This window comes from Camelus ferus, chromosome 15 (assembly GCF_009834535.1).
Source record: "Camelus ferus isolate YT-003-E chromosome 15, BCGSAC_Cfer_1.0, whole genome shotgun sequence".
NCBI classification, from domain to species: Eukaryota; Metazoa; Chordata; class Mammalia; order Artiodactyla; family Camelidae; genus Camelus; species Camelus ferus.
In genome coordinates, this window is record NC_045710.1 from 52,982,219 (window position 1) to 53,009,538 (window position 27,320).

The window sequence follows — 27,320 nt, forward strand, 5'->3', positions numbered from 1 at the left end:
TCTACAGCTTCTTAACCAAAAATAAATACAGCAAACGAGTCATTTTAATACAAATCATCATTTCTGGCAAATGGCCTTCATCATTTATCTAACATACAATAGAACATTTATCTAGCATTCTAAACACTGGAAACATCTAAATACTCAAAAAATGATAGAATTGTTCTTTCAGAAAGTTTGTTACTACTGTCATTGTTTTTGCTTTTGCTTTTATCTAATCTCACTATCAACTCACAGTAGTAACTGCAGGTAAATTCACTACAGTGCAAGATGCATGTTAATGTGTGCCACGACTGTGAATGGGAGACAGGTATTTTAACAGAGTTCCAGTCCATATGCACTTTCACAAATCACATTAAGGTAATATAGTTGGTTGCACTGTGATAGTTCTTGCTCACCTGGATGTTTAACTGGGCAATGGATGTTATTAAAGTTTTACAATAGTTACGCAAATATATATTACATGCTTAAATTTATTTTATCAATCATCGTGCTCTTGAGACTTATATATCTCTGCTTTGGGGTTTTTTTTTGGGGGGGGGGTTAGGTTTGCTTATTTATTTATTTACTTAATGGAGGTACTGGGGATTGAACCCAGCACCTCACACATGCTAGGCACGTACTCTACCACTGAGCTATAACCTCCCCCTGGGACTTATATATCTCAATTTTTTTTAATTATAAATCTAGACCAGGGTAGGTTCCAGACATTCCAGGTAAATAACCTCCTTAACAGGGCATACATTTTCCAGGAAGTATATTCTAAATTACATAGTCTAATGCAAAACATCTACAGTTTCTTTACTTGTTGGCAAATTTTTAAATGGCCATGATGGGTTGGTTTTTTTTTTTTTAACATCAAATTTAAGACTGTTCTGAATAAAATTATTGTGGCTTTAGTGGCACTTATTTCATCGCTAGAACACAACCAAAGTAACTTCTAGAGAAGAACCTTGGCCCTATCCTTAGGTACTCTCTCTCACTCTACTTCTTTTGAAGGAATAAGGTGGCTTTTATTCAGATTCATCAACTTTCATGAAAAGATAATAATCTAACCCACAGCTGGTTTATTTTTAAAGCATACATAGCTCTTACTTAACTAAGAACACTGGCAAGTGATACATTCAGGAGAAAAAAGCAAATAAATAAATAAATAACCAACCACCAACCAACCTGGAACTCACTGATACTCATCACTTATCAAAAACCTTGACTACTAAGAAGAATTACCTGACGTGTATGCAATGTATAGAATTACCTGACGTGTATGCAACGCATACACTCTTCCAGATTAGAAAGTATGAAGACTGGGCACATGCATTTTACTAAGGAGAGAGTCTATAGCATTCATAAGATTCTCAAAGTGATCAATGATCAAAAAAAGGGGGGGTAAGAGGGATAATGCACCCTCAACTTCCACCGTAGGTATTATAAAATCCATGACTTGATTAAGCCAAGACCAGCAGAGAACTGCATTCCTTTGACTCCCTGCAGAACTGCTTTTACTAAATTGTGCTTTGGTTATGCCATATGCTTTCACTAAAGGACAACATAAGAAACAGATTGTCACATACTGCTGCTTTACTATATGGATATTAAAGTTACATTATACAGGGCCTTCTTTGTGAGGACATATGGGAGAAACAGTTCTCTGGTCTTACTCAGAACCAAGAATAGCTGTGCTTCTCCAAAGCAACTACTTTTTAATTTTACACCATAACTCAAATAAAAAGCATGTCTCTTTTTTGCACTAGCTGCTAGAAAGGCTAGAGCCAAACTGATGGCCTACCTTTACAAACATAATCTTTTAACTGCTCTCACTCTCAACTTCATGGTCTCTTTCCTACCTCTGTTTTCCCTTGCCCCAATTTGCTCGCCACCTTTGACGTATCTGTTATATGTATTTTTTAAATCATGTAGATTTTTGAAAACCATCTAATTCCCTTCTAGAACAAGGCAAGGCGAAAATCAGACAAAAAGAGAGAGAGAGAACTGTCAGTTGTTAACCAGAATATGGACGGAAGGAGATTGAGAACAACCCAAAAGCAGAGTTAAGACAAAATTAATCACCCTTAAAAAAAATAGTCAAAATGTGGAGGAAATATTAATGTTAAGTTACCTGCAATTTGAAGAAAAACATTAATATCTGAGGACATCTAGAAATGTAAAATGTAATACAAATATAATTTACAGACATACACCACAAATTGTTTTTTTAAATAGCCAAAACATTAAAATATTTCATTACTGTTGTCTATTTCTTAGATGATCTCTCCTCATTTCAAATACTCAAAGTCCATGCAACATCAGCTAGTCAGCAAACTGTCTTCTTTGTTTTCTAAATACTCCACCAGATACTACTACACTGCAAAAACAGCTTTATTCTTTTTTCCCACTGCCATAGCAGACATCTCTGAGAAATAATCTACTAGCCAGCTCAGGTCTCAAGTGTTTAAGCTCAGCTCTGCTTTTAATTCAGTTTTTACTAACTCCTCCCCCTCATTTTTGCTATTTCCCCCAAGAAAATAGTAAATGTCGTAACTGCTCAGCATCTCAACCCAGATTCACACATTTCATAAATAAGTCACTAATTTTATTTCTTCAAGTTACTTTCAGCTAGAAGCTTGATTTCAGTGTGTGATTAAATCAACTATTGCCTCATTAGCAAATGCTAAAAACTATCAAATTCAATGATGTGAAGAATCAAAGTATCTATTTTTTCTCAGTGACCTAATATCCATACATATCATATTCTAAACTGAAGTACGTCATAAATGTCATCTAAAATTCTACACTGCTTCCAAAACCATACTAAATAACTGTTCTTATCAATCACTTTTTGCAGCTGATTCATATATTAATTGTGTTGATGTTAGAAATTATGTAAACATATTAATGCATGCCAGAACATTTTAAAGTAAAGAATTTATTAAAATGTTGGCATTCTCTGATTTGCTAAGAATTTTATTTGTATATGAAGCAGCATTCTCTAATAATGTTATTGCACTCCCCCAAAAAACCTTCTGATTTCAAGTTATCACAGCCTCCTGGTATAGTTTTTTTAAATTCTTTTTAAATGCCTGTTTATTCATGTCTCTTTATGACCAAAATAATAAAAAGGCTGAATAAAAAGGTATTAAACTGATAAGAACAGATACTACACTTGATCTTAGCCAAAAGGCCGAGAAGCAATGGGGCTAAATAAAAATGAATGAAGTTTTCACTCCTTAAAAAACAATCGTTTCTTTGTTTTAGTAATCACAACCCATTTTAGTTTGTATACTCCTGATGTATTTAAGCAAAACATAAACTATCAAAAGTTCTTTTCTGGTGTTCCCAAATCAAAAAGAAAAATACCAACCTTATTAAAAAAATAAGCAAAGGACATGGGCAGACAGTACACAGACAGACACACACACACACACACACGCACACACACACACACCTGAGAGAGCCTTTACACACATGAAGAGATGTTCGGCCTTACTCACAGTAAGAGAAGTAAAAATAAAAACTGCACTGAAATACCATTTGTCATTTATCATATTGGCAAAAACTCAAAAGTCTAACACACATTTTGTTGAAAAAGCTATGAAGAAATGAGCAATTTCATAGACTGTTAGAAGGAGAGCAAAATGGTACAACCTCTACGGAGGGTAATACCTACCAAAGTACAGACACATTCATCATGTTACCCAGCAATCCCACTTCCGGGAATCTATCCTACAGATACAATATAAAACGTACAGTAAGAAATGACAAATATTCAAGGTTATTCACTGTTGCATTATTTTGTCCAGCAAATGACTGGAATTAACCCAAGTATACAGAAATAGGGGACTGGATGAATAAACCATGGTATACTCACACTACGTAGCTGTTAAAAAAAAATAAGGAAAATTTCTGCATGCTGACATGGACAGATCTCCAAAATATACTGATAAGTAAAAATACTAAGCTGCAGAACTGTATTTACAGGACACAACTTGTTCTGTAAAAAGGGGAGGAGGGGATTAAAATCATATAAGCTTATATCTGCATTACAAATGTAACAGAAGATAAACTACAAACTAAAAAAATGGAGAAATAGAGAGAACATGGAAAAATATCTCTGGTTCATATCCTTCTTCTTCCATTTTTTAAATAAAATATTTCAAACCTAGACAAATAAAGAGAATTTACCCATTCATTTTTTAGTTCCAGAGTTATAGTAGGTAAGATTTCCAAGAGATCGGTTTCACCAGCATTATATATTTGACCTGATGATAAATAATAAACTCTTCCAAGTCAACACAGGAATGATTGCCAAATGCTGCTCTCACATTTAATTTCCCCATGACTACTAATTTCCTATGGTTTGAATCTAATTGATCAGATAACACACCAGAATAACCTGCAAGAGCTTCAACAAAAATTTTTGTTTATTTAGCTCAAATAAGACAGGAAGCCCATTGCTGACTGAACCAAACCAGCATTGTCTTATCAGCTACTAGAGAGCTTTTTTAGTTTTTCATTTTTCCTATTTGCTTGACAATTCAATGACGTCATTAAAATAAAACCTAACTTCTCTTCATCAAACCACAAAAAAATCATTATCCTATTCCAATATTGTAACGAAACTTATTTAACATTATTCACCCCTCTTTCCCAAAGGTACAATAATTTTAACTTTTTGCCAAATGCTAAGCTTTATTCATACAATGTGTACTTAGATTATGACATTTTCATCACTGGAGTTACCATACTTAAATTTGAAAAATTTTAACACTGTACAAAATATTGAAAACTGACAGGCTTTAGGGGCCAATTATTTTCGATTATGCTTCTGACGAAGAGAAAGAGGGATTCTTAACATTATATTAATTCCAAAAAATAAACAATTCTGGTATGTCAAAGTTTTAAAGATTGTCAGCAGTTTTTTTTTTCTCTCAAAAACCTATTCATATTTTTTAAGATAGTTAATCTGCAAGTCAGTTAATCAACCCCAGATATTTAACAGTTAGTGGTACAATTATTTTATTCTTCTATTCATTCAACCAATATTTGTTGAACACCAGCTCTATGCCAGGCACTTTTTTAGGTTTGCAGGATATAGCAGCAAACAAAAGGAACAAAATTCCTCCCCTCCAGGAATACACATGCTAATGGAGGCGACATCAAAAATTACATTTCAGGCAGTAGTAAGTGCTGTGAAGTAAAATAAAGTTTTTCCCCCTTTACACTCTATTCCAATAAACAGCACCACCATTCACCCATTTACTTAGAACAACCAAGAGTCTTGGAATTAAGCTTGATTCCTCTCTTTCTTTAACCATCATAACTAATCCAACATTTTGGCTCTGCTTTCAAAATACATTTTAAATCCAACTGTTTCTCATCACCTCCTCCCCAACACCCTACTGCATGCTACAGCCATCAATCACTTAGCCCTTATTACTGCAGATATCCTTTGACTGGTTTTCCTGTTTCCTCTCTTACTCCAGTCTCCACACAGCAGCCAGAATGTTCTTTCACCTAAGTAAGAGCATTTCACTTTTCTGCTCAAAACTCTCCTGTACCTTTCCATAACACCTAGAATAAAATCAAAGTCTCTTTCTTAGTCCACACGATCTGGACCCTCCTTAATCTCCTACCGTCGCCTCCCACCACTATGCTTCTGAGGGTCCTCCCGCTGTGCCCGCTGTCTGGAAGGTACTTCCCCAGGAGAGCCGTATGGTTTGCTCCTTCACTCTCTTCAAACCTTTGCCAGAACAACTTTTTCTAACCACCTTATCAGAAACAATGCCCCATCACACTAATCACTACTTTACGTAGTTGTGTGTCTGTTTATGCTGTGAGTGCTCCCCTAGAATGTAAGGTCCAGAAGGGCAAGGACATGTCTGTTTTGTTCCCTGTTGTATCCCAGAGCCTGGAAGAGTATCTGGCACATGGAAGTTATTCCATAAATATTTGCTGAATGAATTAATAAATTAATTCATGAATGAAGCCAGGAAAATGATATAGATATATAATATATAACAATGTATGAAACTGTATAGAGCATGTTAACTGAAAAAGCAAACCACAACATGATAATACTCTTCCAATATAGTAAAATGCATATGGAAAATGTTAAAAAGAAACATACAAATACAAGAGTTGTGACGGGGTGGTAGGATTAAGTTTTTTGCTGTGTTTCTTCTACCCTTTTAAAAGTCATTATATTACATTTATAAATTAAATATAAAAATGTTACTTTTAAAAGGGAGTTACTACTAAAAATTAAGCAATCAGCAATGGGAGATCACTGCTTTCCCCTCACTGATCGTCAGGAGTATATTAGAATTACCTGAAGAGCTTTTATAACGTTGTTTCCTATCTCCTCCATTCTCCACTCTATCTCAAAATAACCACTCTCAGGGTCTGATTATTGATGATGATGATTATATCCCTCAGTTACAGGCGTGGAGGCAAAAAAAGTGGGGGAAGGGGGCCAGAACCACTCCAAATAGAAAGTTCAGGAGTTAATATAACATCAAAAACAGAAATATCTAAGTCCACATGACAAACTCAAGGGTCAAAGGCAGCTGACTCACATTATCAGAGTGACTACCACCCAGCAGATACTGTAAAGAACGCTTTATCTCCCTTTTTTTTTTTTTCAAATACTGTTCCTACAATGTAGTTAGTGTCATTCCCATTTTAAAGATGAGAAAAATGTGCCCACTCGGGTGGTTAACTGCATATAAAAACAATTAATTGCTTAAAGAGGTCCATGCAGGGACCAATAATGAGGAAGTGTCATGAACCAAGTATTATGATTAACTGGTTTTTGTACAACACAGGGAATGGGCGAGGCCAGAGGATGGAAAACAAAGCCATGTGATCAAAGGCACAGGAGTAGTAAGTGGGGGAGCCAGTTCCTCACGTTTAGTTGTCAAAAAATATTGAGTAAGACAGCTTTGGAAAATATCCTCTCAACTTGTTTTCTCTAAGAACCAGCTTTGCAAACAACTTAATCAAATAAGCAAAACAGAAAATTGTTACTACACCAAGAATACAGATTTTCAACAACAAAATATATAAAGCAAAGGTCTACAATGAAATGCACCAAAACAACAGACATTGTGTTACATGATTATAAGTAATTCTTAATATAGTTTCCAAAATTTTTATAACGTTGACATGTTTTAACAGTGAAAAAGATTAAATAGATAAGATTCTATCATTAAAACACTCTATGTTAATCTTAAAACTGGGTGGTATAACACAAAACAATTCCATAAGGTAAGACAAGAATCAGTCCCTAAAGTAAAGGATTTACCAAGATAAAATACAGCAATCACATCATTCTTGTAACAGAGGAACCTCAGAAATGGAAGGCAGCAATTAAGCTAAAAAGAGAAATTCTTTAACTGAAAAGGTTAGAGCAAAACTTCTTCCCAAGTGAGAACGCTCAACAAGGGAGGTCAGGCTGAACAGCAAAGTCAAATAAACACAATGACAGGGTCTTGAATGTTAAGTTTCTGCTACAGAAAAGGAATATAAATTTCATAGTAAAAAGATCAAGATAAATCAATCAGAAATATATCTGGGTGAGAGATGACATTCAACGAATGGTGCTGGAACAACTGGATATCAAGAGGTAAAAGAATGAAATTGGACATGTTTCCTTACACTACAGGCAAAATGGTTCACAGACCTTAATGTAGAGAAAAAATTATAAAACTCTTGGGAAAAATATAAGAGGAAATATTTGTAACCTTAGGTTAAGCAAAGGCTTCCTAGATATAAAACCAGAAGCATAAGCAAAAAAATGGAAACTAGATACACTGGACTACATCAAATTTTAAAACATTTGTGCAGCAAATGATACCATCAACAAAAATGAAAAGACAGCTCAAAGAATGGAAGGAAAGCATTTGCAAATCATATATCTGGTAAAAGGCTTACATCCATAATATATAAAGAACTCTTACAACTCAACAATAAAAAGATAAATAACCCAACTAAAAATTGAACAAAGGATCAGAACAGACATTGCTCCAAAGAAGATAAACAAATAACTATTAAGTACACAAAAAGATTAACCATTAGGGAAATGCAAATCAAAACTACAGTGAGATACAACTTCATATCTGCTAAGATGACTAAAAAAAGATAATAAAAAGTGCTGACAAGGATATGAAGAAACTAGAACCCTTATACATTGCTGGTGGGAATGCAAAATGGTATAGACATTTTGTTAAATAGTTTGGCAGGTCCTTGAAATGTTCAGTTATCATATGAACTAGAAATTCCACTCCCAGGTACATACCCAAGAGAAATGAGCATATGTCCACACAAAAACTAGTATACAAATGTTCATAAAAGCACTGCTTATAACAGCCCACATATGGAAACAACCCAATGTCCATTAACTATGGAATACATAAAATATAGTATATTCATACAATGGAATACTACTCAGCAATGAAAAGAAATGAAGTAACAATACAAGCTACCACATGGATGGACCCTAAAAATACTATGTCAAGCCACAACAAAAACACTTACTGTATGATTCCATTTATATGAAATGTTCACCATAAAGACAGAAAGTAGTGACTGCCTGGGGAAGGGGGACAGAATGAAGAGTGACTACCAATAGGTATGGGGTTTCTTTGGGGGGTGATAAGAATGTTCTAAAATTAGATTGTGATGATGGTTGCACAACTCTGAATGTACCAGAAAAAAATAATAAAACCCACTGAATCGGACAGTTTAAATGGGAGAAAGGTATGGTATATGAATTATATTTCAATAAAGCTCAAATCTTTTTTAATTTACATTTGTTTTTAAATGCATTTATTTCACTGTTAAAGTTTAAAGTTTAAAAACAAAATCTTAAATAGCAATTAAGACTGAATTTTAATTGCTAGCACGCAGAGCAAAGCAAGGAAATGGCTTCTACTGGATAAGTGATATGAAAGACTAGAGATATATAGATGGGATTTGAAAAGTGAAATTATGGACTACTATTCATGAGTGATTTGTGATCAGTATTTTAGTATTAGTACTACAAAGCAGGAATCAATATTATTTTTTTAAAAAGTCAGGCCCTAACATCTTATGGGCCTCTTTCCTCATCTGCAAAATTAGAACTTGCAACTAACAAAATAATTTTTGATATGAAGACAGAGAAGAAAGAGATGGCTGCTTTCCCAAAAGAATTTGCTAGGCAACAGCCTCTATATGCATGAATATGCCTGGGATTTTCAGAATTTCAATAAAAAAGGCGAGGCACTCCCTTATGATATATGGGAATCAACTAACAGTACACATACTGTTCAAGATTAAAATAAGGATTGTTATATGGTGAAAAAGTCAAGTCACTGTGGCTCCTCAAACAAAAAGGGATAAAGCTGGAAGAATAATTTGGTACCACAGCAGGGAAAGCAAGTAATGTAATACTTGGCAAAGAAAAAGAGTCTGACTAGGCGATGTAGCTAAGTGGATTTTTGTGAAAAGCAGGAATTTTAGGGATGTGTATATTAATCTTATATCTGCAATCAATTTACTGTTATCCTCTGTTCTTTAGTCCCTCTTCAGTTATAAAACTTATGTCAGAAACAGCTAAGACTCTGGTGCCTTAAAAATGCTACCTCAAAATACGGAAGAATTAGGAAAGACGATGAAGAGGAGTAGAGTTTTGAGACTGAGGGTAAAGTTAGGGAGGAGCGCCGACTGCCTTAATCAAACCTGTCTAATGATTGTGATATAAAACCAGGAGATAACACTAATGGAGGTGCACCCAGGATAAGGCCTGGGATCTGAAATATCAAGTCTGTGCATGCCGCTGCCTCTGAATGGAATAAGGAAAAAAGATGAGATCATCCCCTATGAATATGGGTGAGAACGAGCCAGACTAAAGACAAAGACAGTGGGTACTACTTATATTACAGGATGTGCAAGTGACTGAATCTTGGGTCTGATAGTAAGATTTAGGGTTATCTGCCAAGACAAGGTCAAAAATGAAAACCCACTAATAATGATAAAAGAATCAGGAAAAGCAACTAAAACCAACGCAGTGGTTCTTAAACTTTTTTTTTTTTACCATGTCCCTTTAGGACAAAAGATTCCTAATCCATCTACACCCACAAAACCCCAAAAGAACTAAGTAATAATAACGAAGCAAATTTTAGGGAGAATGAGTAATGTATTTTAAACATGATACATATATCCTTAAGTCAAGATAATGGAAAATTACAGGCCAAAATTCAGTTGAACAAATATGCATCACTATTCAGTGAAGGGTTAACATAATAAATCACAACAAACTAAACTGATAACACTAAGTTAAGTCATTGATCATATAAGAATAACAGCAATTGAAAACCACAACCAACTCATGACAACAGTGGAGATGTTCTGATAAAGAATCCTTCCTAAAAACTCTGGTAATCCCAACTGCTCCAGCTTTGCTTGGCTTCCATCTATAGCTCAGTAGCCAAATTTCTTAGAAAAATACTGAAACAGCATCCTCAGTAACACTAATAACATTTTGTTTTATGAAAACCAAATATTAATATCCATTAATAATGCATTTAGAATACCAGTAAGTTAGTCCTCAGTTTTTATAAAAGTAAAGATAACAAAATGAGTCAATTACCCTTAAGAGCTCAAGAAAACAGGAAAAGAGAGGAGCATGATGGTCATGATTATAATGCAATAAGGGACAAAAAGCATGACTAAGGATAGTCATGCCCAGGGATGGCACTGAGAGAACTGTGCTAACAATGTGTCCCAGAGAAGGAAGCTGTGCAGGTGGAAATAAGTAAAGTCGCCAGCTTGCCCTTCCTTCAGATACTTTCATGAGCCAACTATCCTCATGAAAAAACAAGCAGTACACAATGGAATGCTACTCAGCCATAAAAAAGAATAAAATAATGCCATTTGCAGCAACATGGATAGACCTGGAGATTGTCTAAGTGAAGTAAGCCAGAAAGAGAAAGAAAAACACGATATGATATCACTCATATGCAGAACCTAAAAAAAAAAGAAGAAGAAGAAAGAAAAAAGAAGAGACTAATGAACTTATCTACAAAACAGAAACAGACTCACAGACACAGCAAACAAACTTATGGATACGGGGGAAAGAGGGTGGGAAGGGATAAATTGGGAGTTTGAGATTTGCAGATACTAACTACTATATATAAAATAGGTAAACAACAAGTTTATACTGTATAGCACAGGGAACTATATTCATTATCTTATAATAATCTATAATGAAAAAGAATGTGAAAGCAAATATATGTATATGTATGACTGAAACACTATGCTGTACACCAGATTGACAACTGACTACACTTCAATATTAGAATAAAAAAAAAAAAAAAAACCAAGCAGCGAGTAGTAACTTTTTTTTTAAAGGGAGGAACAGTGACCCAATACTGTAGAAATGGGTAAGATAATTCTCTATTGGCTGCATGGAGATCAGAAGGAGCCACAGGAAGGATGAAGACAAGTTAGTTCTAGGGCACTAGTAAACTAAGAGGAAGGAGAAAGAAAGTTTGAAATTGCACTTGGTAAGTAACTAACAGAAAGTACAGGTAGATGGTAGTCCCCAACTGAGGCAGAACAGAGGTTAAGAATGCAGACTGGATCCAGACTGCTGAGTAGAAATCCCAACTCCCCTACTTTATTTTCTCTATGACCTTAGACAAGTCACTTAACCTCTATATGCTTCATCTGGGAAATGAAGGTAATAATAGTGCCTACCTAATAACATTCTTTTGTGGTTTAAATAAGTTATATTTGTAAATCGGTTAATAAATGTCTTGCACTGTACATAGTAAATGGTACCTAAGTTTTGCTAAATAAGTTGAGGAAGGTGGGAGTTTGTTTTGACATCTCCAAATAAAATGGGAGTGTGTTGGCAAAGTAATGGTAACAGGGGACGGCGGGGAAATAACTTCTCAGGGATGAGGGCACCATGAGGCTGCACCTTTAGAAGAGATCGTCCTCCTGACAGGGTTCGGCAAGCACCCGCTCCCAGGAGACGGGGGCGCGGGTTGAAGGAAACTTCCTTCCTTCCAGGCCTAGGATTTTCAGGAACTCGTTTCTGAGAAGAGGTTGTAATTTGAAGGAGGCAAGAGTTTAATTTCCACGCAACAGATCGTGGGGTGAATTCGGTTTTGCCCGAAGAGCTGGACTTCTGTCTAGGGCGGGACGGGTTCTGCGTCGGAGGGAGAAGGGTGATGCCCTCAGGCGGAGCCTCCGCTAAGAGCCACCGTCAGTCGGGCGCTCTCTAGCTGCCCGGCGCCGGGCTAGCCTCGGAGGGAGAACGAAGGCTGCCCCAGTCCTGAGGGAGACAGGAGGCGCCTACAGAGTAACCGGGCTGCCGACGCCGACCATCGGGAAGGGACCCCACGTCGGGGCTGCGGACTGAGACCCGCCTCGCCGAGGGTGGAGGTCGCTCGCCCGGCTCTCCGAAGGGAGGGGCTGGCGCTGGCCCTGCGGGCAGTCGGCCGGGCGCACAGCCCCGAGAGGAGCCTGCCCTCCGGTCCCACCCGTGCCTGCCCATCTTTGGCCCCGGTACCCAGGGTACCTGAGCGTGGGCCCGATGCAGGCCGTGTCGGTGCTCTCGATCTCTCGGAGGATCCGCTCGTGCTCCGCCGCCGTCTCCAGGCTCTCCGCCTCCGCCATCTTACCCCGCTCCATAGACTGGGGGCGCCCGGCAGCGCGTCCCCTCCTTGGCTCGCCTCACCTTTCACTCGCTCTCTCACCCAAGGCTCCAGAGCCTCCCCAGCCTCCGGCCACCCGCAGGACGACCCCTCCCTCATAGTCGTCACGCCCCCTTGCGTCATCACGTCCGCCGACGTTCCGCGCACCGCCCGCTGGGATTTGTAGTTCTCTGGGAGATGGTTAGACTGGGTTTCGCTCGTTTATTCATTGATTCCACAAACTCGTGTTGAAAGCTCCACTGTAAGGCAGGAACATTAACAACTGATATGCAGTGATGACTAAGTCAGGCAATGGCACTAATCCTACAAATTCTTATATAAGATCCTTGCTGCGAAGTGCAAAAGTTCTATAGACGCGAATATTAAGAAAGAACTAACTAGGTTTCTGCAGAGAGCGATGCTTCAACCATCAGGAGGAGAAAGCTGGAGAAACCAAAAACTAAGAGATAAAGCAGAAAGTAGCTGTAAACTAGTTTAGATAAACGAACACAGTGATCACTTCTGGCCATGAAGGATTCATAGAGAGACTAAGCCTGAAAATTAAAGATGTCATCGGAAGGTGTGAGGAGCACCCAGAAAGCCAACAACAACTTCATTTGCACTGGTGTGTAGAGAAGTAGTAGTAAGAGATGGGGCTGGAAAAGTGCCTTGGAAAGAAATACTGGGCTGATAAATTTGTAATTTATTATAATAGCTCCACTGGTCCAACAACCAACTGCATCAGAATTCACTAGGGAAAGAATTACAAGAGTGCTTACATAGTAAAAATTACCTTCCTCTTTCTTCAGTCCTCTTCCTTCCAATCTCTCTCCTGGCTGTTGTTACTGTTAACAGTTTCTTGGATATCCTTTCAGAAATAGTCTATCTGTGTAAGATTTTATGTATATACAAGCATATATATGAATTTCTTTCTTTTTGATTTTTTAATTGAGATATGATTGATATGCAACATTATATTAGTAGTTTCAAGTGTACAACATAAAGATTAGATATTTGCATATATTGTGAAATGATCACCACAAGTCTAGTGATTTGGAGTTCCCTGATGATTAGTAATGTTGAGCATTTTTCTCATGTGTCTGTTGGCCAACTGTATGTCCTCTTTGGAAAATGTCTATTCAGATCCTCTACCCATTTTTTAATCTGGTTGTGTATTCTTTTGATATTGAGCTGTATGAGTTCTGTGTATACTTTGCATAGTAACCCCTTACTGAATATATCATTCTCAAATATCTTGTCTCATTCAGCAAGTGGCCTTTGCGCTTTGTTGATAGTTTCCTTTGCTGTGCAAAAGCATTGTAGTTTGATGTAGTCCCATTTGTTTATTTTGCTTTTGATTCCCTTGCCTGAGTAGACATATCAAAAAAATACTACTAAGACTGATGTCAAAGAGAGTACTGCCTATGTTTTCCTCTAGATGTTGTATGATTTCAGGTCTTACATTTAAGTCTTTAATCCATTTTTATTTTTACTTTTTAACATTTTTTATTGAGTTATAATCATTTTACAACGTTGTATCAAATTCCAGTGTAGATCAGAATTTTTCAGTTATACATGAACATATATATATTCATTGTCACATTTTTTTCTCTGTGAGCTACCATAAGATCTTGTATATATTTCCCTGTGCTATACAGTATAATCTTGTTTATCTATTCTACATTTTGAAATCCAGTCTGTCCCTTCCCACCCTCCTCCCCCTTGGCAACCACAAGTTTGTATTCTATGTCTATGAGTCTGTTTCTGTTTTGTATTTATGTTTTGGGTTTTTTTGTTTTTTTAGATTCCACATATGAGCAATCTCATATGGTATTTTTCTTTCTCTTTCTGGCTTACTTCACTTAGAATGACATTCTCCAGGAGCATCCATGTTGCTGTAAATGGCATTATGTTGTCAGTTTTTATGGCTGAGTAGTATTCCATTGTATAAATATACCACATCTTCTTTATCCAGTCATCTGTTGATGGACATTTAGGCTGTTGCCATGTCTTGGCTGTTGTAAATAGTGCTGCTATGAACATTGGGCTGTAAGTGTCTTTTTGAAGTAGGGTTCCTTCTGGATATATGCCCAGGAGTGGGATTCCTGGGTCACATGGTAAGTCTATTCCTAGTGTTTTGAGAAATCTCCATACTGTTTTCCACAGTGGCTGCACCAAACTGCATTCCCACCAGCAGTGTAGGAGGGTTCCCTTTTCTCCACAGCCTCTCCAGTATTTGTCATTTGTGGATTTTTGAATGATGGCCATTCTGACTGGTGTGAGGTGATACCTCATTGTAGTTTTGATTTGCATTTCTCTGATGATTAGTGATACTGAACATTTTTTCATGTGCCTATTGATCATTTGTATGTCTGCCTTGGAGAATTGCTTATTTAGGTCTTTGGCCCATTTTTGGATTGGGTTGTTTCTTTCCTTCTTATTAAGTCATATGAACTGCTTATATATTCTGGAGATCAAGCCTTTGTTGGTTTCATTTGCAAAAATTTTCTCCCATTCCATAGGTTGTCTTTTTGTTTTACTTATGGTTTCCTTTGCTGTGCAGAAGCTTGTAAGTTTAATTAGTAGCATGTGAATCAATGAAGCTAGAACACTCCTTTATACCATATACAAAAATAAACTCAAAATGGATCAAAGACTTAAGCATAAGACAAGATACAATAAACCTCCTAGAAGAAAATATAGGCAAAACATTAGCTGACATACATCTCAAAAATGTTCTCCTAGGGCAGTCTACCCAAGCAATACAAATAAAAGCAAGAATAAACAAATGGGACCTAATTAAAGTTTGTTCTGTTTTTTAATTCTTTATTTTTATACAATTTTAAAGGTTACTTTCCATTTACAGTTATTACACAACATTGGCTATATTTCCAATGTTGTATAAATATCCTGGAGCCAATTTTTCAGCCAATAGTTTGTACCCCCCACTCTCCCACTCCTATGTTGCCCCTCTCCCTCCCCACTCTTAACCACTGGTTTGTTCTTTATATCTGTGAGTCTGCTTCTTTTTTGTTATATTCACTAGTTTGTTGTATTTTTTAGACTCCACGTGTAAGTGATATATACAGTATTTGTCTTTCTCCATCTGGCTTCTTCCACTTAGCTTAACGCTTTAATCTATTTTGAGTTTATTTTTGTGCCTGGTGTGAGAACGTCCAGTTTGATTCTTTTGCAGGTATCTGTCCAGTTTTCCCAAAACCATTTGTTACATGGGGGCTGTCTTTCCCCCCATCGTGTAGCTTTACCTCCTTTGTTGCAGATTAATTGCCCTTGTAAGTGTGGGCTCATTTCTGGGCTGCCTGTTCTGTGTATTGATGTATGTGTCCACCTTTGTGCCAGTCCCATGCAGCTGTAACGACCATAGCTTTGTAGTAGTTTGAAATCAGGGAGCATAATACCTCCAGCTTTTTTCTTCCTTCTCCAGGTTGTTTGGCTATTCAGGGTCTTTTGTGTGTCCATACAAATTTTAGAATTATTTGTTCTATTTCTGTGAAAATGTTGTTGGGGTTTTGATAGGGATTGCGCTGAATCCATAGATTATCTTGGGTAATATAGTCATTTTAGCAATATTAATTTTCCAATCCATGAACACCTTACATTTTTCCATCTTTTTGTGTCATCTTCTATTTCTTTCATCAGTATCTTACAGTTTTTCAAGTACAGGTCTTTTACTGCCTTAGATTGTCTTTCTATTCTGCCATTTTGGCCACTCCACCCTGAATACATACTTTTTTTCAAAGAAGACATACAGACAGCCAATAGGTACATGAAAGTGTTCTCAACATCACTCATCATCAGAGAAATACCAATCAAAAGCACAATGAAATATCACGATACATCTGTTAGAAGGGATGTTATCAAAAAGACAAAAAGTCTTAACACAACATAACGTTGTAAACTGACTATACTTCAATTAAAAAAAAAAGACAATAGGTAGCAAGTATTGGCAACAATGTGGAGAAAAGGAAACCCTTGTGCACTGTTAGTTTGAACAGAAATTGGTATGTCCACTATGGAAAACAGTATAAAGGTTCCTCAAAAAATTAAAAATAAAACTACTGTATGATCCAGCAAACCCACTTCTGGGTATTTATCCAAAGGAAATGAGAAGAGGATCTCAAAGAGATATCTGCACTCGCATGTTCACTGCAGCATTGCTCACAATAGCCGAGACATGGAAACAGCAACCTAAGTGTCTGGCAATAGATGAATGGATAAAGAAAATGTGAGATAGATAGATAGGTAAAGAGAGAAAGACAGAGATAGAAGTACAATTCAGCCATAAGAAAAAAGAAATCCTGCCATTTGCAGCAACTTACATGAACCTTAAGGACATTATGTTAAGTGAAATAAACCAGACAAAGACAAATATTATATGATATCACTTATATGTGGAATCCAAAAAAGGCAAAGTCATAGAAACAGAGATGGGATGGGTCATGGGGTAAATGGGGAGATGTTTGTCAAAGGTTACAAACGTCCAGTTGTAAGATGAATAAGATAAGTTCTGAGGATGTACAGCATAGTGATTATAATTAATAATACTATATTATTTACTTGAAAATTGCTAAGAGAGTAGATTGTAAATGTTCTTATGGCAAAAAAGAAATGGTAATTATGTGATATGATGCTATGGTGGCAATAATTTTGTAATATGTAACTATATCAAGTCATCACTTTGGATGCTTTAAACTTATACAATGTTTATATGTCAATTACATCTCAATAAAGCTGGAAAAAGTTAAAATTAAAAAAGAAAATCTCTTCCTTCAACCCTGCATCCCTGAGCTATTTCAGGTCCTCCATTCCCTTTACTACCCTGAAATGTATTCTACACTCACTCTTTCTCTTCACTTCCCATTTATCCTTAATGTCTTAACACAAATCATTCCTGGAAAATGGCTTTTCAGAGGAGATTATAAACTTTCTAATTGCCAAATCCAAAGACTTTTTTCCAGCTTTCATCCTACTTCGTTTCTATCCATTATTTGACAGCGTTGACCCCAGGTGCTGAATGAAGGCAGGAAACAGGAAAAGAGGGGAGTAGATCTCTTTTTATATCCTTATCCCAAGTCTTCACGAAATGTTAGCGAGCACACCTACTTGACTGCCTGTATGTAGTTCATTGCATTATTCTTCCCAGTTCTTCACTCTTCCATGTAACTTTGCCATTCCTCCCACTACAGGTAGGGTGTGCATCCCTGACCTTTGACTTTGGGCTCAACCATGGGACGTGATTTGGCCAATGGGATGAACAAGTGATAAGCAGAGTACTGAAATGGCTGGGCTTCCTCTCTGACCTTTCTGGCTTCACCATGAGAAAAGCATGCCTTTAAAAAGCCCCCTGGTCTAGGAAGAAAGAAAGACACATGGAGAAGATCTACCAAGCTCATCTAGAAATTACAGCCTGAATCAGATGACCACAAACTCCTAAGTTTTTGTTGTGTGCCACTGCTTTTTGGGGTGGTTGGTTACACAGCTGTATTGTAATAATGTTGGGGTGGAGAGGTTCTTGTCTTGTTGCAGAAAGAATTCAGAGAGAAGACGCAGAGGTTAAGAAAGCAAAGCAAGAATTTATTAAGGGATGGGTAGTACACTCTCGAGGAAAGAGCTGGCAGACCCAGGTGGGTGGCCGCCCTGAGTTTCCCTGGCAAGCTGGTTATATGGGAGTAAAAGTGAATGGGCAGAATATTCATTGGCAGGGAGGGGTTTGGGGTCATCTTGCCTGATCTTCATCCCACATCCGCCTTCCCAAGAGGGGAGGAGGGATTTTTCATCCTTATTTAGTCTTGATCGGGAAGTTGGATGAGGTCATAATGAATAAAAGGTTACATTCGGATGGGGGTATCATAAGCAAAAGGTTACATTTGGATGGAGATCTTAATGATCGAAAGGTTACACTAGGATGGTGGGGATTCCTGTCCTGTCCCACCCTTCTGCCTCCAGGACACTTATCAACCAGGAAGATGTGGGGGTTTTTTATTAGTCCAGAGGATCCTGTTTTTCTTGGTCTGTCCCAGGACCCCCGTTGTTTACAAGATATATGGTTTTCTGCCATTTGCCCATGTCCCCATTTCTCTGCTCATATCTAGCTACCTGCCTGCTCTAACAATAACAGCTAGCTGATACACTCTACCTTCCTTCTTAGAACGTTCTCCTCCTTTAGCTTCTAGGGCACTCAATACTCCTGGCTCACTCCTACTGTGCTTGTATTTTGTTAATCTTCTTCACCACTTTCTAAATTCTATCTGCCCACATGGTTTTCTTCTCAACCTCCTTTTCTAGCCATTTCACACTCTTTCCTTGAGTGATCTCATTTAATCCTAGAATATCATCTCTACTGTTGACTCCTAATGTTCACCTCTAAACCTGGGACCCATATTTCAGGCTGCTTTCTGTACATTGCTGTTTAATATCTTGCTACCACTTCAAACTCAGTGTATTAAACAAATTTCTTTGTAAAAACAGCTCTTACTCTTTCCCATCTTCCCTCTGACAGATAACAATACCACCCATTATTTTTTCAGTAGCCATAAACATGTATGGGTCCACCCCTGTCCTGACAAAGCCAACGCACAGACAGGGTGCCTTCTGCCAACAACACTAGGTCAGAGATCAGCCTCTAGAAGTTTGCCCTCTGAGGTCTTTTCAGCATAATTTCTTCTTTGCTTTCAATCCTAATCACTCCTGACTACTATTTAAATTCCAGACCCTTAGTACTGTCTCACTCCTTACTGCTCTAGAATTCTTCCCCAGTTCTGATCTCTACTTTAAGCAAGGCCTCCTTCCCCAGTTCTGACCTCTGCTTTAAGCCAGGCTCTCCTAACATGTTCCGAGAACACTCTTTCCACCTCCTGCCTTAACTAAGCTTTGGCTTGCCTTTGAGGACACCATGTTCCTTACAGCCTTCCTGAGGCTAGATTGAAAGTCCTATTCTTTCATCATCACCCTCAATGCCTGGCTTTTGTCTTCCCACTGTTCTGCCTTACAAACCCCAACTGTGAATCAATCACCCTTCATTCCTACACCTGAAGTGCCAAAGGCAACTAGAGAAAAGAGCACAAACATGCAAACAGTTGTTGCCACCAACCTAAAGTATCAGTCTCCACAAAGGTCTGCGTGCTGTCTGCGCTCCACCCTGCAACTGCCTTGAACTTGTCTTTAGTCAATTCTCACTCACTCACATTTTCCTCAGCAGCTATTTGACATCTCAGTAATTGGCTCGCCCCCTAAAACTCCACTCCACACACACACGATTATCACAACTCCCCTTCATATAATAATAATAATAATACTAATACTAATACTAATAATAATAATAATAATAATAATAATAATAATAGACATCATTAGGTGAGAACTGCTTTGTTCTAGTTACTATTGCTATGTTACAAATCTCCCCAAACTTAGCAGTATAAAACAACAACCAATCTCTTATTCTCACAGACTCCTTGGTTCAGTTTTTTTTTAATCTGTTCAAAGAATTGTGCAACAGTCAGCACAATTAATTTCAGAACATTTTTATTACCTGAAAGAGAAGCCCCATACCCATTGGCAACAATCCCCATTTCACCCAAACCTCTCCAGCCCTAGGCAACCACTAATCTACTTTCTCTCTACAGATTTGTCTGTTTGGGACATTTCATATAAATGGAATCAAACTACATGTAATCTTTTGTGACTTTTTTTTCACTTAGCGTGATGTTTTCAAGGCTCACCTATATTGCAGCATATATCAGCTCTTCATCCCTTTTTATGGCCAAAGAATATTCCACGATATAGGTACACCACTTCTGTTTAGCCGTTCATCAGTTGATAGACATTTGGATATTTGCTTTTTTAAAATTATCATGCATAATGCTGGTATGAATATTCATATAAAAGGTTTTGAGCAGACATATGTTTTCAGTTCTCTTGGGTAGATACCTAGGCGGAGTCGTTATGGTAACTCTGTATTTAACATTTTTAGAAACTGTCAGACTATTTTCCAAGGTATCTGGACCACGTTACATTCACACCAGCAATATACGAGGGTTCCAACTTCCCCATAGCCTTGCCTACGTTTGTTTCTGTGTATCTTTTTTCATTTTTAGCAATCCTAGTGGATGTGAAGTAGCATATCATTATGGTTTTGATTTGCATTTCCCTAATGGTCAGTGATGTTGAACATCCTTTCATGTGCTTATTGCCCATTCGTATGTCTTCTTTAAAGAAGTATCTATTCATGTCCTTTGCCCATATGTCCAGTAGTTCATTTACATTTTTGTTGTGGCTGTTGAGTCGTAAGAGTTCTTTATACAGTCTCGATATAAGCTCCTTATCAGATATATGATTTGTAACTATTTTCTCCCATTCTGTGGATTGTCTTTCCACTTTTCTTATAGTTTCCTTTGAAGAACAAAAGTTATTAATTTCGATGATATCCAATTTCTTTCTTCTTTTGTTATTTATGCTTTTGATATCATATCTAACAACCATGCTCAATCCGAAATAATGAAGATTTACCCAATGTTTTCATCTAAGAGTTTTATAGCATTAGTTCTTATATTTAGGTCTGGACCTATTTTGAGTTAACTTTTGTAAATGATGTGAAGCAGGGCTCCAGCTTGATTCTTTTGCCTGTGGATGGCCAGTTGTCCTAGCACCACATGTAGAAAACACTATTCTCTCCCTATTGAATTGCATTGGCACTCTTCTTAAAAATCAGCAGGCCATAAATGTGAGGGTTCATTTCTAGACTCTTAATTATATTCCATTGATCCATATGTCTAACCTTATGACACTACAGCACTGTCTTGATTACTGTATCTTTATAATAAGTTTTGATTTTAGGAAGGGTGAATGAGACCTCCAACTTTGTTATTTTTCACGAAAAATATCCCAGTCACTACCCTTGTCAACTCGGCAGGAAAAAAAGCCAGCTAACTGGGAGTTCGAAATTTGTAGATACTGACTGGTATATATAGAATAGATGAACAAGATTATACTGGAGAGTACAGGGAAGTATATACAAGATCTTGTGGTAGCTCATGGTGAAAAAGAATGTGACAATGAATATATCTATATGCATGTATAACTGAAAAATTGTGCTCTACACTGGAAATTGACACAACATTATAAACTGACTGTAACTTAATAAAATAAAATTAAAAAAAGAAAGCCAGCTAGACTTTTGATTGGGATTTGGGGAATTGATAGTTCAGTTTGGGGCCATCTTAACAATATTAATTTTTTTTGGCCCATGAATGTGGGGTATCTTTCCATTTATTTAGATCTTTCTAAATCTCAACAATATTTTGTGGTTTCATGGACAAATTTTGCACTTCTTTTATTAAATTTATTCTTAAGTATTTTATTCTTTTTTATTTTGGTCTTTTGTTTTGTGGAGGGGTTGTTGTTCAGTCTAGCTAAAAGTTTTTCAATTTTATTGAACTTTTAAACAAACTTTTAGTTTATTGATTGTCTCAATTGTTTTTCTAGTCTCTATTTCATTTACTTCTTCTCTAAACTTTTATTTCCTCCCTTCTGCTTTGTCTAGTTTCTTTTTTTTCCCTCTTTTTAATACACTTTATTCTTTTAGAGCAGTTTCAGGTTCACAGCAGAATTGAGCAGAAAATACAGAGTTCGCACTTAGCCCTCCCCACTCACACATATATACTCCTCAACATCCCTCGTCAGTGTGACAATCAATGAAACAACATGGGCACATTATTATCAACCAAAGTTCATAGTTTACATTACGGTTCACTCTTGATGTTGTACATTCTATGGGCTTTGTGCTTTGTGTAGTTTTTTAAGGTGAAAGTTTAAGCTGTTGATTTGAGAACTTTCTTCATTTTTAGTATAGACATTTATAGCTATGAATCTCCTTCTTGGTGTTGTTTTAGCTGCATCCCATAAGTTTTGGTAAGTCATGTTTTCATTTCTGTTCATCTTGAAATATTTTCTAATTTCCCTTGTACTTTTTTTGACCCACTGGTTATTACGAATATGTTGTTTAATTTTCATATATTTGTGAATACCCAAATTTCCTTCTGTTTTCCATTTTTTTAATTTAATTTTTAATGGACTTATGGATTCAATTCCATTGTGGTGCAGGAAACATCCTTTGTATTATTTCCTTTTAAATTTATTGATATCATCTATCCTAGAGAGTGTTCCACGTACACTCGAGAAGAACGTGTATTCTGCTGTTGTTCAAGTCTTCTATTCCCTGTTCCCAGCTCTTCTATCCATTGTTGAAAGTAGAGTAAGAAAGCCTCCAAACATTAGTGTTGAATGAATATTTGCTTTTAAATATCTGCCAGGTGCTTCAAACTCAGTGTGTTCAAAGCTGATTTTATACTCTCTCCCTTCTCAAATCCATCTCAGTTAATGGCACTAGGTGCTCACACCAGAAACTCAGGAGTCATTCTACATTCCTTTTTTCCTTCATATCCTACATCCAAAAGACCCCCAAGCCCTGCTAATTTTACTCCTCTGTTTACTTCTCTTTATCTCATCTGTCCCTGCCCTATCTAATTCACGTACTTGCCCCTGGTTTCAAGACTATTATAACCAGTCTCATTGCCTCCATTCTTGCTAATGCTGTTCATCCCACCTGGCACAACACATTCATTCTTTAAGACTTAACTCCAGAGTCACCCTCTCCTATGGGGAGTCTTTGCTACATGATCTCATTCCTTCATCTGGGCTCTCAGCCTCCTGTGTATTCACCTGTCCCAAGAGTTACCACATGATGTTACCACTGTTTGCCCCTCAGGATAGCTCAGTCTCTTATAGCAGAATAATTAGGACACTCTAGAGTCAGACAGTATAGATTGAAATCCTGCCTCTACCAGTTTCTAACTGTGTGATTGGCAAATTATTCATCTCCCTGTGTCTCAGTTTCCTCGTCCATAATTTTGGGATGATAATAGTACTTACCTCTTAGAGGTAAAGTGAATTAATAGATATAAAGCACTTAAAGTAAGTTTAATATTAATATTATTAACATTGTTTAACATTAATACTATTATTCATCCTGGGACCCCAGCTCTTCTGCAAAGTGCTTGGAATAGAAGGGTCTTAGTTTATGTATCTTGAGCGGAACTTAGCTGAAGTGAACTGCTTGTCCCTTTTTTCAGTCTTTGCATATGCAATTCTGTTCCTTCCATACGAAACACCCTTCCCCCTTCCGCCTCCTTGCTCACTTGGTGAAATCATTCTTCAGGATCCAGCTTGTATGACCTTCTTCTGTGAAGAGAAACCTTCCCTTCCTAACACAGGCAGTCAAACCACAAGTCCTTTGTCAACGTCTCTATCTCGTATTAATATCTGACTATACACTGTCCCTGTCACACTGTGTGAGCTTGAGTAGGGGCAATAATAAAACCTACTCTTTACTAAACACCTGCTGGGTTCCAGGAACATAATATGGTTTCTCTCATTTCATCTTCACATTCATCCTTATGTAAGACAAAAAAAATGTTGCTCCATTTTATTGATGAAAAAAACCAGAAGCCCAGTGTAAATAACTTGCCCAAGGTCAGATGGCTGATGACTAAGTGATAGACTGAAGTTATTAGCCAGTTTAACCTCAAAACTCACACACTTTCTTTTATTGCTTTTCCTAGTTTTTAAGTCTGTCTCATCTCCTACACTATGAGCTCCCTGTGGGCAGGAACCTATTCGAGCAGATGGCTCTCTTAGAGGGAAAAATATGTCTCCCCAAAAGGCCTAAAGTCTCCTGGGAACCGCGCACCAGTGCTCCATCCCTCTTCTCTCTCCATGGTGCTGAGGCAGGCGTCTACGCTGGTGCAGGTGTGAAGGAAAAGAATGACAAGTGCACCTTGGATGACGGCAGCTCAGGCCCCAGGCTCTCTTGGTCCTGTTTGCTGCTCCAGCATCTCTGGGGCTGTAAGGAGGCCTCCCTGGAGTATGAGCTCACTGGGTCCCCTGGGCGGTGACATCAGCCTCCTGCTCTGCCAGGCCCCAGAGGCCACAATCACACTGACATCACCCATGGCCCCACGGGGCTTCAGAGGACCTCAGACCGATATGCCTCGGCCTGAGACTACTTTTGTAACCATGATGTTGGGAGGTCCTTTTCTTTACCGAAAGGTCTCTTTCCGTGTGCAGGCAGCTTTCTTTCCTGTTTTTCTTCATAACTTGCATGTCCCCTAAAATTGTAAGCTTCACTCAGTACTTTGCTATATGGACACACACAATATAAATCAGGAGGCATCGAGAACTATTAAAAAATAAAACAACAACACTCCTCGGAAGTTTTGTGAGACTGCCAAAGGGGGAAGCTGAGCAAGAGGAAACTGGGCAAGTAATCGCCAGATAACCAAACAGACAACTACCCTAATTCCTCACACTATTGGATGTGGTTTGAAAGAAAAATTAGACACATTCCTCAGCTTAAAATCCTCTCATGGTTCCCACTGCACTTACAGTGAAATCCAGACTTACACCATGGCCCAGAACACCTTCCCCCCGGCTACCCCAGCTTCATCTTACCCTGTTCTTCTTGTATTCGACTCCTCCAATGCCATCAACCATCTTTCAGTCCCTCAAACACACCCACACCTTGGCCACTCCAGGCTTTGCAATTTTATGTTTGAGACCTGCAGGATGAGTCAGAGTTAGTAGGTCTTAGGTTAGTCAGCCTCAGAGAGAGTAACAAACGGAACGTGACTGACAACTTGTGCGTGGCATTTGAGCTTTGAAAGTCCAAATAGGGAAGATCTTGCGGGTCTGGCAGCATCAGGCCCGAGGACTTGGAGTCCGGTCAAGATGCTTCTTCAGCAGATTTGCTGAGACATGGGCTCTGTCAGTGCACCAAGTTCCTCTCACTGATGGCGCTGGACTTTGGGGCCCCTCCTGAGTTAAGATGCTCTGCTGCTAAGATGAAGACCCATTCTTTTCCTTCATAGTACTCATCCCAATTTATAATTACATACCTGTTTGTTTGTTTATTCTCTTTCTCCCTTACTAAGCTGTAAATCCAAGGGAGGGCAGGGACCATGTCTGATTTGTTTAATGTATACCTAGTACCTTGATCAGTGCCTACCATATAGAAAGTGCTCAGGTAAGTCTTTGTGGACCAAATGAATGATAAAAGGTGATCCCTGCATTAAGAGACCGTCTCATCTATTTGGGGAAGGTGACCAGCACACTCAAAGCAGGTATAAATCTTGCTTGACAAACTGGGGATGCGAGAAACGGTGTATCACTTTAATTCCTTTCAGTCAAATTAAATCTACCTCCAAATCCTCAACCTCTTGGTGTCAAGCCAGGCTTGAGCAACGGTCCATGGGGCCTTCCTAGAGCAGAACTGAGATGCTCGTTGTTCCAGCCCTGGGGGACCTGTGAAGGAGCTCCACAGCTCCAGGCCACCCTTCCCCCTGGGAAGCACTGGGGGGTCGGTGACCCTGCGGTGCACTGAATGGCCATTCCTTTCTAGTGTCTCACCACCTCTGCAAAGTGCCCAAGGGGACAAGCCACAGTTCCTATGTGTTTGGTAGCCCCTAAGTTACCCCCCAAATCTTGTAGAGCTCTTCCCTTTCCTCTGCCCTCTCCACCTGAGCTTCATCCCTCCAGACACTGGCACACGCCCTCTACCTGTAGCCTGGTATCAACTGCACACGAGGAGCTTAGACTTCCCTCTGATGACTTTCATTTCTATCTCGCCGTGCAGATGGCTCTGAGCCGAATCCAAGCTGGACAGCCTGCTCGGAAGGGGAGAAGGAAGTCAGAAGAATAAAAGGCAAAGTAGAAGCTCAACATGTTACACTGCTCTACCTTCAGTAGGAAATTTTACAAAGACAGAACAGAGCAATGTGCTAAGTTGAAAATAGCCAAGCAAGCAAGCAAGTAAGCAAGCAAGAAAGAAAAAAGAACCAAGTACTAAGATGTAAGGTATCATCAAGAGTGCTTGGGGTTAGTTTTTCTTTCCTTCACCTTCTCCAGTGTGTCTCTAAGTTCCCTCTCACAACCTATGTCCCCATCCTAGGCAATCTAATTTTTTGTACATTAGAGAGGCATTCTTTTTAAAAAAAAATTTTGTTGGGGGGAGGTAATTAGGTTTATTTATTTATTTTTAGAGGAGATACTGGGGAATGAACTGAGGACCTCATGAATGCTAAGCACACACTCTACCAGCTTGAGCTATACCCTCCTCCCTAGAGAGACATTCTTGAAAACACATTTTTGCCATGAAATCTTATCAATGATTCTCCCTCCACAGTGGCCTGCATTCCCTGCCCCTTTGTCTGTCAAGTAACCACTGTTATTGTCAGAAATCAAGGTTTAACATTTCGTGCCAAGATTTTTGCAATAGTCTATCAACTCATTTTTCTAAAATCCCCCTTCCCCAGGATTCATTAATTTGCTCTTCTGTTCAAAAAATATTTTTATTATTTTTTTGGCAGGGGTAGGTAATTAGGTGTATTTATTTGTTTATTTTTAGGGGAGGTACTGGGGTTAGAACCCAGGGCCTTGTGTGTGCTAAGCATGCTATACCACTTGAGCTGTACCCGCCCTGCCAAAAATATTTTTTCAGGCAACTACAGTGACACTAACTGTGTGACCTTGAGCAAATTGCTTAATTCCCTGTGCCCCAATTTTCCT

The 27,320-nt window shown here is 38.2% G+C and overlaps 1 protein-coding gene and 1 pseudogene across 4 annotated transcripts in view; both read right to left on the minus strand.

The window, feature by feature from the left end:
- The window catches only part of EXOC6B (exocyst complex component 6B), a 532,267-nt gene extending 519,452 nt beyond the window's left edge, over window positions 1–12,815 (minus strand). For 3 of the 4 annotated variants that reach the window (XM_006176112.3, XM_014551873.2, XM_032497820.1), the window contains exon 1: window positions 12,569–12,814. In XM_006176112.3, the coding sequence (XP_006176174.1) occupies window positions 12,569–12,681 (113 nt within the window). In that variant the 5' untranslated portion in view covers window positions 12,682–12,814. Of the gene's footprint in view, window positions 1–12,568 lie in introns of all 4 variants that reach the window. The other variant, XM_032497821.1, reaches the window with a different exon arrangement.
- On the minus strand, window positions 3,083–3,193 carry LOC116669066 (annotated as a pseudogene).
- Window positions 12,816–27,320: the final 14,505 nt, after the last annotated feature.